Consider the following 22,586-nt stretch of genomic DNA (forward strand, 5'->3'; position numbering starts at 1 on the left):
TGTGAACATTCACCTTACCTATGCCTCTCAAGAATTCATATACCTATTTAAGGCCACTCTTTAGCCTCCTATGCTCCAAGGAAACAAGTTTCAGGCTATTCAGCCTGTTCTTATAACTCAAAACCACCAGTCCTGGTAACATCCTCATGAATATCTTCTGCACCCTGTCCAGCTTAATAACAATCCTTCTTTGAGATGTGTGACCAGATCAGTGCATAATTCTCCAAGTGTGGTCTCACCAACCACTTGTACAGTTTCAACCTATCTCCAGTATTTAACGCCCTGACTGATGAGAGTAAGTATGTCAAATACCTTCTTCACCACCCTGTATATGTGTGTCGCCACTTGTAGCAAACTATGCACCTGTACCCCTAAGTCTCTGTTCTACTATAGTCTACAAGGCCCCTACCATTTTCTGTGTTAGTCCTGCCCTGGTTTAACTTCAAAATGCAACTTGTCCAAGTTAAATTCCATATCCCATTCCATGGTCCACTTCTCCAGTTCATCAGGACCTAATTTAAGAAAATCTTTTCTCTATCTACTACACAACCAACATTGGTATCATCTACAAACATACTAACCATGTTAAAAATAATTTCACCCAAATCATTCATATATTTCACAAACAAAAGTGGATCCAGCACCAATCCACGTGGCACACCATGTCAGAGGCCACCAATCTGAATAACAACCCTCCATTAAGAATATTCCACCTTCGGAAAATATAAGAGGTCTCACCAAATCGCTTAACTCTACCTGGTAATGCAATTGTAATAAAGGTGAAAATTGTTACAAATTGTACTATAAGTTATGCCTTCCTAATGGTTTGCCATACACATGTCTGCTTTGTGGGTCTCATGAATCAGCAAACTACTAAATCCAGTTTACAAACACTCACCAGCCGTACGTTTTTTTTTTGTTCACCTTTGTCCCCCAATATGTAGAACTTCATATTTTTCCACTCAGTTAACCTGCCTAAACGTTTTAGTTTCTTCACAACTCACTTTTCTATCTAGTTTTCTGTATCAGCAAACTGGAATCAATTGTACACTGCCCATATCATTCAATACCTCAAAATAATATGCCTGTTTGAGTAAAATGTCACATTATATTGAATTAGTTCCTTACATGATCATAGATTCAACCCATATTTCCCAACATGTGTTATCATGTGGTGGAAAATGAGACAGCTGAAGGTGATTGAGCCTACAACAATCCCCCGAAGAACTCTTGCAGAGATGTTCTAAGATCCCAAAACCTTTCCACCAATTACAAAGTAAGATGGACTATTCTTCACTTACTTGGATGAGAATAACATCAATAACTCTCAAGAAATTCAACACCAACTGCAACAAAACACTCCATTGACCATCTTTAATGTTAATTATCACTACCATCTACAAAATACACTGCAGTTATTCACCTAGACTACTCCCTCAATACTCCCAAACTTGCAAGTTTTCTCCGTAGATAAAATAACGATAGCCAGTGCTATGTTATACTCCCACTTGCCAGTTCCCCTCCAAGTCATGCACCATCTTCACTTGGAAATACAATCAGTCCTTCATTGTCATTAGTTCTAAATCCTAAATCTCTCTCTCCCTAGAGCACTATGGGAATGCCTTTATCAGGACAACTGCAACCTCATTCAGAAAAAAAGCTCATCGCCACCTTCAATTTGGGATAAGCAATAAATAATCTTGCTCGTGATTCCTGGATCCCAAATATTGAAAGTAAAACAAGAAACGGGTTCAAATGTTATTTAAGACACAATAATGCCATATACATTATATACAAACATATCAAGTGCATGTGCAGTTATACTGCCCATAGCAATTCCTGAGGTCTTATTCTTAAAATTAGTTTGCGTGTTAAATTTTCTTCAATTTGTTCTCACCACCTATGAGCTACCACTGAATAAAGTTTTGTTTGCTGCAACAGAATTGAAAATTACATTCACACTATTCCCCCAAAACACGGGAAGAAGAAAGGAAGAGGCGGAGACAATGGGCTGAGGGAGAGCTGAGAAGGGGAGGAGAAAGCAAGGACTACCTGAAATTAGAGAAGTCAATGTTCATACCGCTGGGGCGTAAACTGCCCAAGCAAAATATGAGGTGCTGCTCCTCCAATTTACGGTGGGCGTTATTCTGGCCATGGAGGAGGCCCAGGACAGAAAGGTCGGATTTGGAATGGGAGGGGGAGCCACCGGGAGATCAGGTAGGTTAATGCGAACCGAGCGGAGGTGTTGGGCGAAGCGATCGGCAAGCCTACGCTTGGTCTCAAGAAATTGGTCACAAGAAGCCTACGCTTGGTGATGTAGAGCAGCTGACATCTTGAGCAGCGGATGCAATAGGTGAGGTTGGAGGCGGTGCAGGTGAACCTCTGCCACACCTGGAAAGACTGCTTGGGTCCTTGAATGGAATCAAGGGGGAGGTAAAGTGACAAGTGTAGCATTTCCTGCGGTTGCAAGGGAAAGTGCCAGGAGAGGGGGTGGTTTGGGTGGGAAGGGACAAATTGACCAGGGAGTTACGGAGTCAGCGGTCTCTGTGGAAAGCAGACAGGGGAGGAGATGGGAAGATGTGGCCAGTGGTGGGATCCCATTGGAGGTGGCGAAAATGTTGGAGGATTATTTGTGGTATGTGACGGCTAGTAGGGTGGAAGGTGAGGACAAGGGGGACTCTGCCCTTGTTACAAGTGGGGGGGGATGGGGAGTGAGAGCAGAGTTACGGGGTATAGAAGAGACCCTGGTGAGAGCCTCATCTATAGTAGAAGAGGGGAACCCCCGGTCCCTGAAGAATGAGGAGATCTCCAATGCACTGGTGCGGAACACCTCATCCTGGGTGCATATGCAGCGTAGACGGAGGAAATGGGAGTAGGGGATGGAGTCCTTACAGGAAGCAGGGTGGGGAGAAGTGTAGTCCAAATAGCCATGGGAGTCAGTGGGTTTATAGTGGATGTCAGTCAGTAGTCTATCACCTGCGATGGAGATAGTGAGGTCTAGAAATGGTAGGGAAATGTCGGAAATGGTCCAGGTGTATTTGAGTGCCAGATGGAAGTTAGTGGTGAAATGGATGAAGTCAGTGAGTTGTGTGTGGGTGCAGGAGGTGGCACCAATGCAGTCGTCGATGTAGAGGAGGTAGAGTTTGGGGATAGGGCCCTGGTACGCCTCGAACAAAGATTGTTCGACGTACCCTACAAAGAGAGGCAGGCATAGCTAGGGTCCATGCGCGTCCCCATAGCCACGACTTGTATTTGGAGGAAATGCAAGTAACAATATACTTACATACAGGCAATTTACTGGAGTCAATTAACAAAATAAATTGCATGTTTTGGAGATTTGGGAGGAAACGGGAAGGTCCAGAGGAAACCCTATACGACTGTGGGAAGTAATTGTTTCCGGGATTGGGAGAAACACTATGAGAGGGAGATGGAGACGGCAGCAATGGGAGAATAAGATTGTACTCAAAGGCATGCACAGGTCTTTGACCCTATGGGGAAATATACCTTTTCGGTGGCACTCAATATTTTTTCCATTACTTATCACTTTGTTTTCCTAATTTCCTTTTTAATTTCACTGCTATACTTTCTAACCTCTTTCAGCATCTGTTGAACTGAGTTCTCAGTCTCTCACATAAGGTTTCCTTTTCAGTCTTATGATCTAGGGCTTTTATATTTGTTATAGCCCCGTCCCTTTGGGACGATTTTTCAGCGGACTGCTGCCGACTGTCAAGTGGCAGCAGTCACCTGAAAAACCGGGAACTGGAATGGCGGCTATCAGAGTGGAACACACAAACACATCGCAAAAGTGGGGGCCAGGGCAAGTGGGAGAGCGCTCTCTGAAATTCACAGGGTACAAAGCTAAGGTGATACAGACACGCACCATGATGAACAGGAAGATTGGCGCTGTAATTAAGATAGCTAGCACAGTGTACGGCAAGTCCTTTAAAAGAGGGGAGAAGGGGGGAAAAGGGGACGATTAACTAAAACTACCTACGACTACCCATAACTACATGGCGACCCCACTACAACTGCACCTACGACTACAGGATTATCAATTTTCTGCATGGCAACCAATTTTTGGCGAACATACTGAGGCCGCGACTAGTTCCCAGAATGCGGGAACACCTCGCGACCATGAAGGAGACTCACCAGAGACCATCAGCAAATATATGGCGACCATGTGGTGAGCGTAGATTCTCCTGAAGTCGCCTAAGTGGGACAGGCCCATTAGTCCTATGCTGATTCCTTCTATCAATCCAGCTTCATTATCTAACACAGAATCTGGAATCCTACCCCATATTCTTGCTCAGCTTGCTCCATACTGAAGTTTTCCTGAATGCAATTTGAGAATTCTATGCAGAAATTAAGCACTAGCCAGCATCTCTCGTCACTGCACCTAATCCCCCTATACATTAAAGTCCAATTGTAAAATGAAGCATCATTGGAAAGCAAAGTGAGGCCAAACTAAACTGTGCAATTAATAATTTATAGTTTATCTCTATGAAAAAAGATGCAAATACACAATAGAACAAAATAATTAATTGAAAGTTAACGTGTGCTGAACAATTCATATTTTATCTTCGCAGAGAATCTCGTCAACATTGTAAACAAATTGGAACAGACAAATAAATGTTCAGATTGTTTTGACATTATTTTTGAATACTCTTTTGTCTGAATAAAAATATATATTAGTGTTTCTGCACTAGTAGCTTTGTTTATCACTGCTGATTCTTAAATATACATTTTTTTATAAGTTAACTAACCTTTAATGGAGATATATGAGCATGTGATACATATCCAAGGATGTTTTCAATCTGTGATAAATTCTTCTCAGAGACATGAACAAGCTCAGGGCCTTTGACATCATTGGTTAGACGGGGTAAGCTGTAATCATTTGGTGGTGAATCCTCATCTTGATAGTGATATTTCTAAACAAAAGTGAGTCAAACAGAATCAAAATGAGTAAGATGAACTAGAATCACAGTGGAAATTCACATTTAGTTTCAATAGCTCCGATGCAATAGTTTTTGCTCTATATAACTTCTTGACACCTGACTCAATTTCACTCTCCATAGGTCCCAACTGATTCTTTGCCTCCTGCTCCTTTTCCTCCATTATGATGGAAAATATGGGAAGATACAGCAGAGGCATATTTCTTTCTGAATTTAAGTGTAAAATAACAGACTTCGGTAACAAGCAGTTAATTCTTAATAGCTTCTAGTGATAATGGAAAACTGTAAACATGAACATGTGAACACCATTTAGGGAGAGCATCTAAAAATAAAAGAGCAAGCACATGAAAATCACATCTATCGCTTTGGGGATAAGGCTAGAATTAAGAACAGGGATGCAATCACGTGAAGAGATTGATAGATAACTGCAAAATGCATGGATATATATATATTTTATTTGCAGACAAAATTACATATTATTTTAGACTGCATATTTATTGTTCAATTTTGTGCATCTCCAGTCATAAACAAGTATGCCAATGTTTTAATACTTGCACCTTTTTATAAACAAAAAAAAAATCACCTTTTATTTAAGTGGGCCATTCACTTGCCAAATGGTCATTTTGCTACTGCAAAGAAGAAATTATACCTGCTAAATGATGTCCCCATTTGATTTCCAAGGATTTTCAATTCCCTTCATGGGGGAATGTAAGTTTCTTCCCACAGCTGTTGCAGGGCTAGAAATTGGATGTAACTAACATAGAAGGGGTTCCTAACCTCAATTTTGTTCCTATCCATCCACGAGAAGGCAAATAGAAGATAGAAGGCCATTTATAAATAATCTGGCAATGCAGTCTACACTGGAATCCTTGGAATATCCCACAACTCAAAAAACATCGACTTTTGGTCATATGGTCAACTTGGTTATCATCCCATTGCCAGATCCTTACCTGTCCGTGTAAAATAATGTTTCATTTCATTTACTACACTGGAAATAGAAAGATCCCAAAAACCTCAAACCACTTTCACCTTCTTCTACCACCATTTTTAAATTGCATGTAAATGAAAAATGGGGGGCCCATCTAATGCCAGCCAGGAAAGGGCTTGCTGTAATAGCACCATGTAAATCGGGGAAAACTCGGGAGAACTCTTGAATTACCTCATACAGTGGGACAGGCCCTTAACCCTATAAGCTTTGATTCCCTTATTTTTTCAGTCTGTGAACTTACGGGTCTGACTGAGCCCACTGAATCCACTTGGATAGTGAATTCAAAGATTCACTCCCTTTCCCCACCAACCCCATTGGATACTTTTATTTCTTTCTTGTCCTGAGATTTATTTTTATTACTTTGGTCCTGGCTTTAGACAATCCATTCAGTGGAAGCATCATCTCCACATCCAGCCTTCAGGCTCTTCAATAATGTTATACTCTCTCAATCTTCTAAACTCAAGAGATCATGAATTTTGCCTGTTTAACCTTTCCCTATATGACAAACTTGCTATCTCAGTCTGAAGAAGGGTCCTGACCTGAAATGTCACCTATCCATTTTCCCCAGAGATGCTTCCCGACCTACTGAGTTATCCAGCCTTTTAATGGTTATCTTTCGTATAAATGAGCCTCTGCAGTTCCTCGTTATTACATTCCAGGAATCATAAATTCATAGGTCATCGGAGCCAAATTAGGCCATTCAGCCCATCAAATCTATTCTGCTTTTCAGTCATGGTTGATCTATACTTTCCGCTCAATCCCATTCTCATGCATTCTCCCTGTAACCTTTGAAACTCTTATAATCAAGAATCTGTGTGGCTGCTTTAAAAATACCCAAAGACTTGGCTTCCACAGCCTGTCTGTGGCAATGAGTTCCACATATTCAGCACCTTCTGCCTAAAGATATTCAGGGCTGCCAACATTGATGAGAGTTGGGAGTGAGAAATTGCGAGAAACCAAGCCCGAGGGAGCAAAGCAACCTATGGGGGGGGGGGGGGGAAGAGAATGTGGGAGGGGGGTGCACCCCTCCCATCGGTACAGAACTTTTATATGTTTCAGCTTGAAATTGTGCAATCTGGTGCATACTGTAGCGAGTCTTTTAACTTACACTTGAATGCAATATTTATGCTTTAAATTGGATTAGCTATGAATAAGGTAAGGCTAAATTACATTCCTAATTACATTCCACAGTAGAGCCAGGCTCTGATCAACAGGTGTAGCACATGAATGATCTTAATGTATTCATGTATGGAAATCAGATTATAATCAAGCACTTGGCCCATGTTGACCAACCTGGGTCTCACTGCACACCTGGTACTACTCCTGATCCTGAGTCCAGTTGCATTCCTTCTCTCATTCCTGACTCTGAGTCCAATCTTACACCTGGCCCCCTATTCTACCCTGATCATAGCTGCTTACCTGCTTATGTTCACAGTGCTGAACCCTCCCATTGTCTCAGCTTTGACTGCACATGTATTACTATTCCAGACACTGGATGCACACTTGGCCTTGCTCCTAGCCCCTCTGCACTGACAATATATCTGGCCCACATATAAAGCCCCATATCTGACCCCCTGGACTTAACCTATTACGTTCAAGTCCACAGATGCTTATCTAATGCGGTAATCTGTTACGTGTAACAAAATTTGCTACATCTATTGGTTTCCTTGTTATGCAACATGCGAGTTATTTTGTCAAGTCATAATTTGGTTGAACACAATTTCTCATCCATTAAATTATACTCACTCAGCTATATGTATTATGTTATCATTTCCTTCATTTTCTTAACAAACTGTCCTGAAGTCATTTTCACCCTCAATATTTGCAGTATTTTGCTGTCTTCCTCTCTGCTGGGACCAGGAAGTCCAATAACAATATATATTTAAGCAATAATATTCCATTTAATGTGATCTTGAGAGTATATAATATTTTCAGTGCATTTTCATAACACAATGATAAAAAGATCTTAGTTTTGATTGCACCTACCAACATGCATACATTATTATATTACAGTTAATATGTACCAAGGGCAAATTTTTGTTCCAATGCTCCCCATTCCCAATTACTTTTACATTGAAGTGATTGAAATCCAAGTGAAGTTTAAATGGCATCAGACAAATAAAACCTCCAGAATGGATAATATTCATTATGTGGTTGGTTAGAGTCAGTATCAGCACAATTACTGTATTAAACTTTGAATCTTCAGATGTCCTGGTTCAAGCTAAAACTAAAGACAAATAATAACCTCCTCACACATTCCCCCTGCAAGTATCTCTGTCACTCTTTTAAAATATGCCCTTCTTTGCACAAGCTCTTAAGGGCCTGTCCCACTTACGTGTCCTTGGCACGCAAATTACGCGACCTCGAGGTTGCGTAATTTGCGTGCCAAGGACATGCGTGGAGCAGGCCCTTTAAAACATCACATCTGAATCAGTTTCCATTTGATTAGACTAGAATAGAATAGAATAGAATAGAATAGAATACCTTTATTGTCATTCAGACCTTACGGTCTGAACGAAATTTCGTGCCTGCAGTCATACATACAATCATACAATAATAAACAACACTAAACACAAATTAACATCCGCCACAGTGAGTCCTCCAAGCACCTCCTCACTGTGGTGGAGGCAAAAATCTTAGGGCTGCAGTCTCTTCCCTCCTCTTCTCTGAGGCGATACTCCACCGGGCAATGGCACAAACAGTCCCGCGGTTCACCGAACCCCGCAAACAGGCCGGCTCAAACACCGCGGCCCGGGGTGGTTGAAGCCGCCGCCCTCCAGTCCAACGGATGCAGCCGCTGGCCCGCGGCTAAACCCCGGACTCAGGTCACCGCCGCCAGAACGCCGTCCCAGCCACCGGAGCACCGTTCCAGCCCCGAGCCGGATCACCCTCACGTTAGTGCCGTTCCTCCCTCGAGCTGGGCCGCTCTGACGGGAGCGCGGTACCTCCCTCGAGCTGGGCCGCTCCGATGGGAGCGCCATTCCACCTTGAGCTGGGCCACCCTCACGGGAGCGCCATTCCACCTCGAGCTGGGCCGCTCTCACGGGAGAGTCTCAGCCCCGAGCCGGACCGCCCTCACGGGAGCGAACCCAGGGCAAGTCCCGACTTGCTCTGCCTCCGGAGTCTCGAGGCCGCCAGCTCCGCCATTAGGCCTCAGCGCAGACGGAGGCAGAGAAGGGGGATACGACAAAAAAGTCGTATTCCTCCAAAGGGAGAGACAGCAAGCCCCGTTTCAACCCCCCCCCCCACCCCACATAAACACAACCTAAAAACAAAAACTAACTAGACAAAACGAAAAAAAACCAACATAAAAAAGTAAAGACAAACGGACTGCAGGCGAGCCACAGCCGTTTACAAGCGCCGCCACTTCCGGATGTTTGAGGATGTTCGTCTACATGTTCGATTAATAAAACAACAAGGTTTCTATTCAACCTGTCAATTTGGGAGGTGTGGGGGCGGGGGGGTTTAGAAATAGTCAGTGAGGTAAACAAACATAATAGTCGAGTGACGAATGACAATAATGCTACCTTCCCAATATTTAACTGAAGGAAATAATCGGTAATCGGGGCTGTATGTTGTGACAGACAGCCTGACACCTTGCATGTCATTTTAATATTACACTTATCCCACCCCCTGGATATTCCAGATTAATAAATTAAGGTTTTGTCAACTAATTACAAATCAGGCTAATTACAAATCAATAATATTGGCCAACTTCGAAACACGAAGCGCTGAGCATTGAGATCCAGACATCAGGGAGAACTGGCCTGAGTTCCCCGCTCACATCTGGGAGTGCTCTCCGTTTGAACCAGCGGCCATGGAGCGTTTTTGAAAGTGGGGAGGCTGAGCGATCACTGCTCAGCGTAACCGGCGAGGAAGTGGAGCGACTGAGGGTGTGGGAGGGGGGTGCTTTTTGAAATTTGATGTATTAAAATCATGTTTTAGTGCATTGTAGAAGTCAGATTTCAATGTTTTTTGTTTAAAGTATGTTTAAGAGGTAGCTTTTTAAGGGGTAACTTTTTCCACACAAAAGGCGATGGGTGTGTGGAACAAGCTGCCAGATGAGGTAGTTGAGGCAGGAACTATCCCAACATTTAAGAAACAGTTAGACTGATACTTGGGTAGGACATGTTTGGAGGGATATGGACCAAAAGCAGGTTGTGTAGCAGGTTGTGTAGACATATTGGCGGCTGTGGGCAAGTTGCGCCGAAGGGCCTGTTTTCACACTGTATCACTCTATGAGTACATTATACCTCCACCATGCATGAATGCTTCAAAATCAAGTGGTCAAGTTTTATTGCCATATACTCAAGCATAGAAACATAGAAAATAGGTGCAGGAATAGACCATTTGGCCCTTCGAGCCAGCACTGCCATTCAATACGATCATGGCTGTTCATCTAAAATCAGTACCTCTTTCTTGTTTTTTTCCCCATACCCCTTGATTTCGCGAGCCCCAAGAGCAAAATGTAACATGAAAATATCTGGCGAATTGGCCTCCACTGCTTTCTGTGGCAGAGAATTGCACAGATTCACAACTCTCTGGGTGAAGAAAGTTTGTCCTCATCTCAGTTCTAAATGGCTGACCTTATTCTTAAACTGTGTGTGTCCCCTGGTTCTGGACTCCCCCAACATCGGGAATTTTTTTCCTGCAGTTACAGTAAGTGAAGATCTAGCAGGCAAGCAGGATGCTTTCTCCAACCACCCCATCTTCCACCGCTTCTACCCAGTGCTTGGCACCTACTTCCAGCAGCCACTGGTTGTCCTCCAGGATGCACCAAGCCGCAGCCTGTCCATGCCGGTCACCAGAGCGAATTCGGCGCAGAGACTCTAACGACAGCGGCGCAACGTTTCCGATGCCTCCAACGGCCCGGGACTCATACACTGAGGCTGCTCCATGGCCGGAGCTGCAGCGAGCGACTCGTCAGCCCGGCTATCACTTGCCAGTCCCGGCTCCCCGTCTGCATCTGCCCCCGTGGCTGCATCTGCTTCCATCCCTCCCTCCCTCCGTCCCGGCTCTCTAACACCCACGACCAGGTTGCTCAGAGCATTGTAGTGCCTCGTCCAAAGCCGGAGATATTGGCACATGTCCAGCCAAAAAAGTGGGGGAGCCACAGCTCCCCCGGTTCCGCGACCCATGTGAACATCTCTCTCCTGTTGCTCGCCGGCCTCGCTCATACCAGCCGCTTCCCGCAAATCCTTAAATTCCGACTGCCGCTGAGAGGAGGACATGGCCTTACTTGCTGCGCTGGGTGACATTCATTCACTGCCCGGTCCTCCAGGATGCACCGAGCCGCAGCCTGATCCATGCCGGTCATCTGGGCGAATTTGGCACAGAGACTAACCTCAGCGGCGCAACGCTTCTGATGCCTCCAATGGCTCGGGACTGTTGCACAGAGGCTGTTCCATGGCCGCAGCTGCAGCGAGCGACTCGCCAGCCTGTCAAACTCTCGCCAGCCCGGCAAACATTCGCCTGCCCCGGCACCCCGTACACATCTGCCGCCGCCGCTGCTTCTGCCTCCATCTCTCCCTCAGCCCCGGCTCTCCAACACCCGCGGGCGGCCCATGCGCTTGATATGAGTTTTGAAATTTTCGTTGGTCACAGAATTTCTCACGACAGAGCGTGAGAAATTTGTGATCAGCGTGAGAGCGTGAGGTAGCCCTGAGATATTCCTCCTCATCTCCTTTCTAAAGGTACATCCTTATTCTGAGGTTGTGTCCTTTGTTCCTAAACTATCGGAAGGTAGCCGGTTCAAATCCCGCTTGGAGTGCATACTGTCGTTGTGTCCTTGGGCAAGACACTTCACCCACCTTTGCCTGTGTGTAATGGAATGTAATTACGGCGGCAGGCGCGGGCACACCGCGACGCCCTGTGTCTCCCTTTCAAGGGAGATGCTAAAAATGCATTTCGTTGTCTCTGTACTGTACACTGACAATGACAATTAATTGAATCATCATCATCATCATCATCAATCATCATCATCATCATATCCCACTCATGGAAACATCCTCTCCACATCAACTCTAAACAGGCCTTTCATTTTGTTGAATCCTTGCATGCATATCTATTTTTTGTTAGGCATACCAGAACTACATACATTATTCCAGACACAGCAGTGCTGAAGCAGAGTACCAATGTTATGTTCATAGTTAAGAATTTCTCTAAATATCTACAATTAGGGTTCAGACGGAAATAGGAGGTTGTATCAGATCAAGGCCCCCATCAGATGATTAGAAGGATCAAGGGACCTACTGTCACTGGGAAAACCAGACGGATATCAGGATATTGAGTGGTCAGGGACTGGAATAGGAGAGAAGAACAGAAAAGAGGATGATTGGTAAGATAGGGAATACTTCTTAGATACTCCAAACCATTGCAGTGGTATGAACATATGGGTGAGCAATCCTCTATAACATTCCAGTAGGTGCACGACATGGGGAATAGCACTGACCCATGTAAATACATTGCAAAATTATGTTGTGATGCAAAGTTAACTTAAGCCTGGAATCACCTGTAAGATTTCCAGAGAGACATAACATAACTTGGAGAGGGTTAATATTGCACTTAATTCTGGAAAGAAATGTTGATTCCCAATTACATGATGCCAGAGAAAGGTGCTAAGCAACTGAATTTCCAGGCACATTTATTCAGGAACTCTATGATGTAGTGTATCAACAAAGCATTTTGTCTTATTCACAATGTTGATGTTCTGTCATGTTGAGTGTTAATATTGTCAATATATATTATGTTTCCATGGTGAAGGATTTGATCATGGTGGTATTTTTACCTTTCTTTAACGTACATGCCATGTTCCTATTAGAAAATTTTCAATGAATTTAAAAGTAATTAGCACAATATAAACTAAGGCATTGAAACTAGCTTCTCGACCCGAAACGTCGCCTATTCCTTCGCTCCATAGATTCTGCCTCACCCGCTGAGTTTCTCCAGCTTTTTTGTCTACCTTTAATTTGTATTGATCAGCATTGGAAACATGTGACTAGAAAATGATTTGTGCCTCTAAAACCATATTAATTGATGCGAAGTAACAGTCATGGGTATAGAATGAGTAGAAACATAGAAATTAGGTGCAAGAGTAGGCCATTCGGCCCTTCGAGCCTGCACCGCCATTCAATATGATCATGGCTGATCATCCAACTCAGTATCCCATACCTGCCTTCTCTCCATACCCCCTGATCCCCTTAGCCACAAGGGCCACATCTAACTTCCTCTTAAATATAGCCAATGAACTGGCCTCAACTACCCTCTGTGGCAGAGAGTTCCAGAGATTCACCACTCTCTGTGTGAAAAAAGTTCTTCTCATCTCGTTTTTAAAGGATTTCCCCTTTATCCTTAAGCTGTGACCCCTTGTCCTGGACTTCCCTAACATCGGGAACAATCTTCCTGCATCTAGCCTGTCCAACCCCTTAAGAATTTTGTAAGTTTCTATAAGATCCCCTCTCAATCTTCTAAATTCTAGAGAGTATAAACCAAGTCTATCCAGTCTTTCTTCATAAGACAGTCAGGGGACGAGGCACACAGCAGCGAGGTGACCCTGACTATTGACGAGGAAGTCATTTCTTACTGATTGTGTACTGTTACTATAAGAATTTCATTGATCTGTTTTGCTTCACATGACAATTAAACGATCTTGGCAAAGAGTGCCAATATAAGATCAAAGGAAATCAAGTGAACATGGGACCAAGATTAGGTCCAGAAAATAATAAGGATGTGGAGATTAGAAATGTGGCCATGAAATTCATGTATTAGGATTAGTTACTGGATAGTGGGGTCAAGTGGGGTGTCCATGGATCAGTGTGGAATGGAATTGATGGTCAAGTAGTCAGTCTTGGTAACTGCATGGGTGATAGGGAGGGTGGGAATGGTAACACCAGTCAGAAGGATAGCCTTGATAATCAAGTGAAAAAATCTTGATCGTTTCTGGGGAAGAATAGTAGTCAGTGGTAACCTTGATAGTAAAGAGAGAGCAATGGTCAGAGTGGTATCAGAGCAGCAATAGAGGAACGCGGTGACAATTCAACATTGCAATCAATCAATGAGGCTTTGTATTCACAGTTTGGGGTGGAGAGATGAAAATTAATAGGGTGAATGCTGGGTTGGAAGATCTGTGGGTGATTGGGGTAGGTAAAGCAAGAGCAATGAGTTAGGGGAGAGATGTGATCATTCCATTGGGAGAGGGTGGACAGAGGTGCAAGGAAAATTCAGTTTCAGTACCTCCTTTCAAAAGGGTATATTGTGGTCAAGTTCCCAGTATCAGCCTGCCATAGACTATAAAACCTCCTTCCAGTTTGGTCCATAGCTTGCAGATAATATGCATTTTCAATTAAGAATTATGGGAAGTGGCATCCAGGTGTAGACTGCATGTTACTAGATGTAACCGTGCAAGTCTGATGTCCTTCGTGTGCTAGCTCATCACAGGTAGGAAATGCAAAACTTACATAAAATCTATAATTCCTTTTTCATGTATATTGGATCATATAGCACCTGAAAACATGGTGCTACATAATTTGGTTTCTAAATCTTGATCTAGGCAAGTCAACAAACACAGCATATGTTTGATATATTGCAAACATGAATGAAAATAAAATTTTAAATAATGTACGTTGAACTAGTTGATCATTTCTTGGAAATGATAAGTCATCGTAAAACGCAAGAAATAAATCTAAAATTAATAGTAAAATTGTGAAAAGATTAGCTGAGTTTAGTTTAGTTTAGAGATATAGGCCCTTCGGCCCACCAAGTCTACACCAACCAGGGATTAGTTCAAGATTCAAGATTCAAAAGAGTTTATTGTCATGTCCCTGATAGGACAATGACATTCTTGCTTTGCTTCAGCACAACAGAACACAGTAGGCATGAACTACAGAACAGATCAGTGTGTCCATATACCATTATATAAATATATACACATATGAATAAATAAACTGATAAAGTGCAAATAACAGATAATGGCTATTAATGTTCACAGTTTTGTTTGAGTTGAGTTTAATAACCTGATGGCTGTGGGGAAGTAGCTATTCCTGAACCTGGATGTTGCAGTCTTCAGGCTCCTGTACCTTCTACCTGAAGGTTGCGGGGAGATGAGTGTGTGGCCAGGATGGTGTGGGTCCTTGATGATGCCGCCAGCTTTTTTGAGGCAGCGACTGTGATAGATCCCCTCGATGGAAGGGAGGTAAGAGCCGATGATGGACTGGGCAGTGTTTACTACTTTCTGTAGTCTTTTCCTCTCCAGGGCTCTCAAGTTGCAGAACCAAGCCACGATGCAACCGGTCAGCATGCTCTCTACTGTGCACCTGTAGAAGTTAGAGAGAGTCCTCCTTGACAAACCGACTCTCCGTAATCTTCTCAGGAAATTGAGGCGCTGATGTGCTTTCTTTATAATTGCATCAGATGTGGAAATTGATGTGGACAAGCTTTTCCCTTTGAGAACAGGGAAGATTCAAACAAGAGGACATGACTTCAGAATTAAGGGACAGAAGTTTAGGGGTAATATGAGGGGGAACTTCTTTACTCAGAGAGTGGTAGCGGTGTGGAATGAGCTTCCAGTGGAAGTGGTGGAGGCAGGTTCATTGGTATCATTTAAAAATAAATTGGATAGGCATATGGATGAGAAGGGAATGGAGGGTTATGGTATGAGTGCAGGCAGGTGGGACTAAGGGGAAAAAAAAAATTGTTCGGCACGGACTTGTAGGGCCGAGATGGCCTGTTTCCGTGCTGTAATTGTTATATGGTTATATCAGTGTTTTCGGACCAGGAAAGATCTTCAGAGATGTGCACGCCCAGGAATTTGAAACTCTTGACCCTCTCCACTGTTGACCCTTTGATATAAACGGGATTGTGGGTCCCCATCCTACCCTTTCCAAAGTCCACAATCAATTCCTTGGTTTTGCTGGTGTTGAGGGCCAGGTTATTGTGCTGGCAGCATTTTGTCAATCGGTCGATCGCACTTCTATACTCTGACTCGTCTCCATCAGTGATACGTCCCACAACAGTGGTGGCGTCAGCGAACTTGATGATAGAGCTCACACTATGTCCGGCTACGCTGTCGTGAGTGTAGAGTGAGTACAGCAGGGGGCTGAGCACGCAGCCTTGAGGTGCTCCCGTGCTGATTGTTATCGAGTCTGACACATTTCCACTAATACGAACAGACTATGGATTGCAGAGGGATGCGCAGAGACCCAGTTCTACGAGTTTGGTAACCAGCTTGGAGGGGATGATTGTATTAAATGCCGAGCTGGAATCAATGAATATAACAGCCTGACATATGAGGTTTTGATGTCCAAGTGGTCCAGAGCGGAGTGGAGGGCCAGCGAGATCGCATCCACCGTTGATCTGTTGTGGCGGTAAGCGAACTGCAGTGGGTCCAGGTTTTTGTCGAGGTACGAGTTGATTTGCGCCATGATCAACCTCTCAAAGCACTTCATCACCACAGGCATTAGTGCCACTGGTCGATAGTCTTAGTTTGAAAATGACCGCCCCCTACTTCACTATTTCTTGTAAATAGAGAGATCCTTCCTAATTTCCCAATGCAGACCTTCCATTAATTGTCTGATCTGCGATTAGATTTCGTCCCAACTTCAATACCCCCAAAAAAACTCATTGCATCTTTTTAACTAAAATTATCAGTCCCATAAATAACCTCAAACCTATCCATGGCAATCAAATATTTTCTGCAGCGAGGTGATTCGGTAATTTCTCTGTATAATAAATGTCCAGCATGGTAGACTAATTTAAGCGCATGATTCAAAATTAGTTTGCAGGAAGGAATCAAAGTGTAGATATGGAGGATTGTTTTTCTGAATGGAGGCTTGTGACCAGTCTGGGGTACTCACGTAATGGCTAAACATGTTCAATACATTGTGGGAAGGAAGGAACTGTAGATGTTGGTTTAAACCGAATACATATACAAAAAGCTGGAGTAACTCAGCGGGTCAGGCGGCATTTCTGGAGACAAGGTTCATGTAGATGATATGTGCATGTACCTTTAACATAGTGACCTCACCACTACTAACCACTCCCCATATCACGTATAATTACAACCTCCCCACCCACTGATCTCTCTAGTTCCTGTGACAGACCACGTACAGCTAGTGCAGTAATGTATCAGTGTGTTGATGACATTTCTTTACAGTTCACAACCCAAAACGTTACCGATACCTTTTCTCCAGAGATGTTGCCAGACCCGATGAGTTATTCCAGCTTTTTTGTCTATCTCCATGTTCAATACGTAAATGGGATGGCTACCTTATTCTTATGTTCCATCCCTCAGCCAATTAAAAAATTCTCATTTGCTTTTCTGACCACTATTTCTACTTGTCTCATTACTTTGTGGCCTTGCAATCATGAACTCCAAACCTTGATATATTCTGCATTTCTCAGTATCCTATTAGTTATTTTATATTTTGTTGCATTGAATTCTCACCATAATAGCGTTACCACATACCACAATGTATCCCACTTTGATCCTCCTGCCCACTTCTTTTGCTCTCTTAGTACTACAGCTTTCTTCTTCTTTATCAGCTACATAATCAATTTATATACAATCTGCAAACTTCTTAATCTTGCCCCTCACATTAAAATCCTAAATTATTGATACACCTCATGAAAAAAGGAACTGAGTACTTTGCCCTGCAGAACGTCAAAGCTATAGCATTCAAGTCACTAGGATGCTCATCAACACCCACCAACAAATACTGACCTGCGACAGGTTTAAATCAAAATGATATTGTGTCATCATCAATAATGTTACCATTTGTCAACTCGGCTTGTTACTTCCTCAAAATAAAAGCTCAATCAAGTCAGGCATGATCTTCACTTCCCAAACCGACAACTACTAAATTAATCTGCATGTTTCAAAATATTGATGGGATTAGCTACACACCAGCATTGACCAAATGATTGAATCTAGTTATTTTCTACCTTAACCAACGAGCTGCCACAAATTCAGGGAGGTGGAACATCATTTTACCTGCAATTTGTTTTATATTGTGTGTTTACCAAGTATAGTCTGGGGTCAACACTTGACTGTTGCTGTTTTGGTTTAGTGAAACTCATCAAAGGAGCAATCATTGGAAATCATTTACATTATTGTAAAGGAACATAAATTGTACCTCGAAATGTTCCCATGGTTCATGTAATTTTGATGACAGTTCTTCTTTGGGTTCATCAGTTTCGTCCTCCCCTCTTGTCAATGAGTCTTGTTCTGACCCAATAGGCTAAAATAAAAAGTTAGAAACCTTTAGTTATAAATAATCATACTTATCTTGTGTATAGAAATGTTACTGTATACAAATCAGTGGTCACAGAATAGATGGAAAATAAAACTTAATAATATGCAAAACCACCTACTCATTACAAACAAAATCCATATTGTTCTTCAAAATCTCCTTTGACAAAGTCACCTGGGCTATATATCCCACAGTCCATAAAAATACACAAATGCTAAATAGTGAAGGTGCTGGAATACAGAAAATGCTAGACAAACTCAGCAGGTCACATGGTATTTGTGAAAAAGAGTTTTGATTGATCTTTGTTGTCACACCTGTATAATTTTGTATAAGTAGAACAACCTTAGTTTAAACTAGGTTCCTCCAATTATTTTCACATCATTTGTAAATAATTCAACTATTTTATCATGATCTCTCATTTGGTGTGTGGGTGGCACAGCAATATAATTGTTACACAGGCAGATGGAGTTGGAAAATAAAATGACTCCCTGGCCCTGGGCATAACAAGCAAACACAATGTGACTGGCACAGACAGGTGAAACCTACGATACGATACAATACAATAGAACTTGATTTATCCCAGGAGGGAAATTGATCTGCCAACAGTCTTGATAGTGAAACCTGATCGTGACCGTGGCCTACATAGGTGTAAGACAACACACACACATTAACTTTTTAATGTGTTCAGCCAAATCTATACAAACATTGATTCGGACAAACAAGAAAATGAACAGAATTATCCATAATTTCTCTGAATTAAGGATATGTTTCATCAGTCTTTTTTATCCTGGCACTCTACAATTTCTTGAAGATGACACAATGTCTTTATAGATCTCCAATTACATACCTTGTCCTTGCTGATTTATAATGACATAAAACTGTTACTGTGAAAAAGGTTTGCAGAACAGTTTTATCTTATACAAGTTAACAAATTAATGATCAGTTTATCATTTAGCATGTTGTTAAATGAAGCACATTTTTCCATTTCCTTAATTCTTGGCTATTGCTTGGCTCATATGGTGGTAAAAAGTCAAATAATGCATATATATGGAGAGCAAGAAATAACTTGGGCAAATTGTAATCATTTATTCTATTTCTTACATATTGAAAGCGTACTCCGGATAATTCATATATTTTGACTACCATACACACATATGCACACACACACTGACAGTATTAGGGGAATGGCCACTAGGGGTGTCTCATGAAGGCTGCCTCTGCCTACAGTCTGTCCGTATTTTCCATCTTTTTTTATTTTTTGGTTTGTTTAAAAGTATGTTGAGGTGGTATCTTTAGTATTTCTATGTGGGGGAAGTGGTAGAGTAAGGGGGAAACCGTCTCCCAGTCACATCCTGGCGAGGATGCGACTATTCTCCGAGTCGCGTCCTCGCCCCCCTCCTCGCAGCCTACCAACTGGATTAGTGCAGCTTTTTCTGCCGGGGACCGGACTAGAGCTCCAGCAGCGGCGGTGCAGCGCTGGATACATCGCGGAGCGGGCGATGCCTCACCTGGGATCGCCGTTTGAAGCTCCGGAGTGTTGGGCCTGCTGCTTCAACATCGCGGGGCTGTGGTTTGAAGAGCTTCCAGTACGGGCGGCGCTGACCAACATCTCACAGTCATGGGGCCGAGGGCCGCCAGCGTGGGTCTCCGCTCGGCGAGGCCTGTGGACTTCGGGAGCCGCGGACTCCGGTAGGCAGGCAATAGACAATAGACAAGCGGCCGATTCGGAGGTCCAAGCCACTAAGGTTGTTCTCCCGTCCGACGTCGGAGTTAGATTAGATTAGATTAGATTCGTTTATTGTCATTCAGACCTTTCGGTCTGAACGAAATTTTGTTTCCCTGCAGTCATACATATAATTTTAAAAAATGACAAAAACACCTAGTCAACACAAATTTAACATCCACCACAGTGAGTTCACCAAACACCTCCTCACTGTGGTGGTAGGCAAAATCTTAAAGTCTCTGGCTCTTCCCTCTTTGTTCTCCCTCTGTGCCGAGGCGACGGTTCAAACTCCGCGGGTGGTCGCTGTCTCGCCACAGCTCAGAGGCCGAGTCGGGTCTCTGCTGCCGCTTCCTCCGCCACAGCTTCGGGGCCGAGTCAGGTCTCCGCCGCCTCCGCCACAGCTCAGAGGCCGAGTCGGGTCTCCGCTACCGCTGCTGCTGCCGCCGCCACAGCTCCAGGGCCGAGTCAGGTCTCCGCTGCTGCTGCCGCCGCTACAGCTTCGGTGCCGAGTCAGGTCTCCGCTGCTGCTGCTGCCGCCACAGCTCCAGGGCCGAGTCAGGTCTCCGCTGCTGCTGCCGCCGCTACAGCTCCGTTGCCGCCAGCTCCGCCATTAGGCCTCGGCGCAGACGGAGACGGGGGATACGACCGAAGAAAAAGTCGCATCCCCCGAAGGAAGAGGCCAAAGCATGTTTCTCCCACACCCACATACATACACAACTTAATAAAACAAAATTAACTAAAACATGACAAGGAACAAAACGAAAGAAAAAAAACAGACGGACTGCAGGTGGGCCGCAGCTGTTAAGCCAGCGCCGCCATCTTGGAGTGCCATCATCCTGGCGAGATGGCCTGAGCATAGGGCCACCGCTAGTGGCGACTGCGGAGGGCTGCGGAGGGCTCAGGAAGCCCCGACCACGGGTGTAGATCATAGAACATCAAAGAGGAGGATGACAGAACTTTGGGCCTTCCCTCAAAGTGGGAAACTTTGATTCCGCTGTGCAGGGGATGTTTATGTTAAAATACTATCGTGTTTTAGAAACATAGAAACATAGAAATTAGGTGCAGGAGTAGAGGCCATCCGGTCCTTCGAGCCTGCACCGCCATTCAATATGATCATGGCTGATCATCCAACTCAGTATCCCGTACCTGCCTTCTCTCCATACCCCCTGATCCCCTTAGCCACAAGGGCCACATCTAACTCCCTCTTAAATATAGCCAATGAACTGTGGACTCAACTACCCTCTGTGGCAGAGAGTTCCAGAGATTCACCACTCTCTGCGTGAAAAAAGTTCTTCTCATCTCGGTTTTAAAGGATTTCCCCTTTATCCTTAAGCTGTGACCCCTTGTCCTGGACTTCCCTAACATCGGGAACAATCTTCCTGCATCTAGCCTGTCCAGCCCCTTAAGAATTTTGTAAGTTTCTATAAGATCCCCTCTCAATCTTCTAAATTCTAGAGAGTATAAACCAAGTCTATCCAGTCTTTCTTCATAAGACAGTCCTGACATCCCAGGAATCAGTCTGGTGAACCGTCTCTGCACTCCCTCTATGGCAATAATGTCCTTCCTCAGATTTGGAGACCAAAACTGTACGCAATACTCCAGGTGTGGTCTCACCAAGACCCTGTACAACTGCAGTAGAACCTCTCTTGTTCTTTTTTTTATTCGTATGGCTGTATGGTGACCCCAAATTTCACTGTACCAATTGGTGCATGTGACAATAAATGTCTCTTGAATCTTGAATTATAAATTGTCTCTACAAATTGCTCCAAACGAACCAGAATAGGCAAACAAAAGAATGTCAGTGTTATCTCTCAGACCAAAATTCCAAGACTGAAGGCTACAATGGGCAAGCCATATCATTTGCATGCCCAAGACAAGACTCACAAAACACTCTAATCTGATTCTATCATGGGAAAGGATTCTGAGGTGGAACGGTGGAAAAGATTCAAGGATGTATTCAAAGCCTTGTGGAACTCCTGGGAATCTTTAAACCCGACCATTTAAAGTGGAGAAGAAACATTTTAGAGAGGATTGAGAAATGTATGTCTGTGCAGCAGAAGTACTGAGAGGCCTTACATGTTGGGGAAGCTGACCGACTGCCTTACCCACACAGCCTACCATCTGCCCCATTTGGCTAAGAACCTGAGTTTCCTTATAAACCTTAATCATTGTCTCAGAATCCCTTAAACTAGTGTGATGGTTTGTATCATCCTTAATCCCACTGGACTACCTAAGAAGGATACATTCCTAGGACACATTTGCTTGCTTGTTATAAACACGGCAGAAACTGGCAATAAATAGTTAGTTGAAAATTTTTTTTTTTTAATTATAAACTGGATTAGTGAAAAATTATTCCAGAACAGATGCCAATAATAATACCACCCTGTCGCTTTAGACTATAAAAATAGAGTAAAGCTTTCTTACATGGATCATTAATTGCCGAAGCAGCCTATAAACTATCCTTTGTGTGACTCCATTTGCACCTCTTAGAGAGGACCCCGTTATCAACTTGCTATGTTGTCTGTCTGGGAAACTAACAGAATGTTATTCCTTTTCGAATAAGGAAAGGATGAGTTCTCCATGATAAGATGTAAGTGAGATAGCACCTGTCTTCTGTATACCTGCACATAGTTTGACAACTAAAGGGGAGAATAAATAATGTATTAGCACGCTTTTAC

General features: G+C 43.5%; 1 protein-coding gene across 1 annotated transcript in view; it reads right to left on the bottom strand.

The window, feature by feature from the left end:
• Nucleotides 1-22,586, bottom strand: part of LOC129698425 (disks large homolog 2-like) — a 633,990-nt gene that overhangs the window by 478,201 nt on the left and 133,203 nt on the right. The window contains exons 5-6 of the mRNA XM_055637570.1: nucleotides 18,069-18,173; nucleotides 4,764-4,928 (exon numbers count right to left, since the gene is read on the bottom strand). Of these exons, the coding sequence (XP_055493545.1) occupies nucleotides 4,764-4,928; nucleotides 18,069-18,173 (270 nt within the window). The remainder of the gene's footprint in view (nucleotides 1-4,763; nucleotides 4,929-18,068; nucleotides 18,174-22,586) is intronic.

This window comes from Leucoraja erinacea, chromosome 6 (genome assembly GCF_028641065.1).
Source record: "Leucoraja erinacea ecotype New England chromosome 6, Leri_hhj_1, whole genome shotgun sequence".
NCBI classification, from domain to species: Eukaryota; Metazoa; Chordata; class Chondrichthyes; order Rajiformes; family Rajidae; genus Leucoraja; species Leucoraja erinaceus.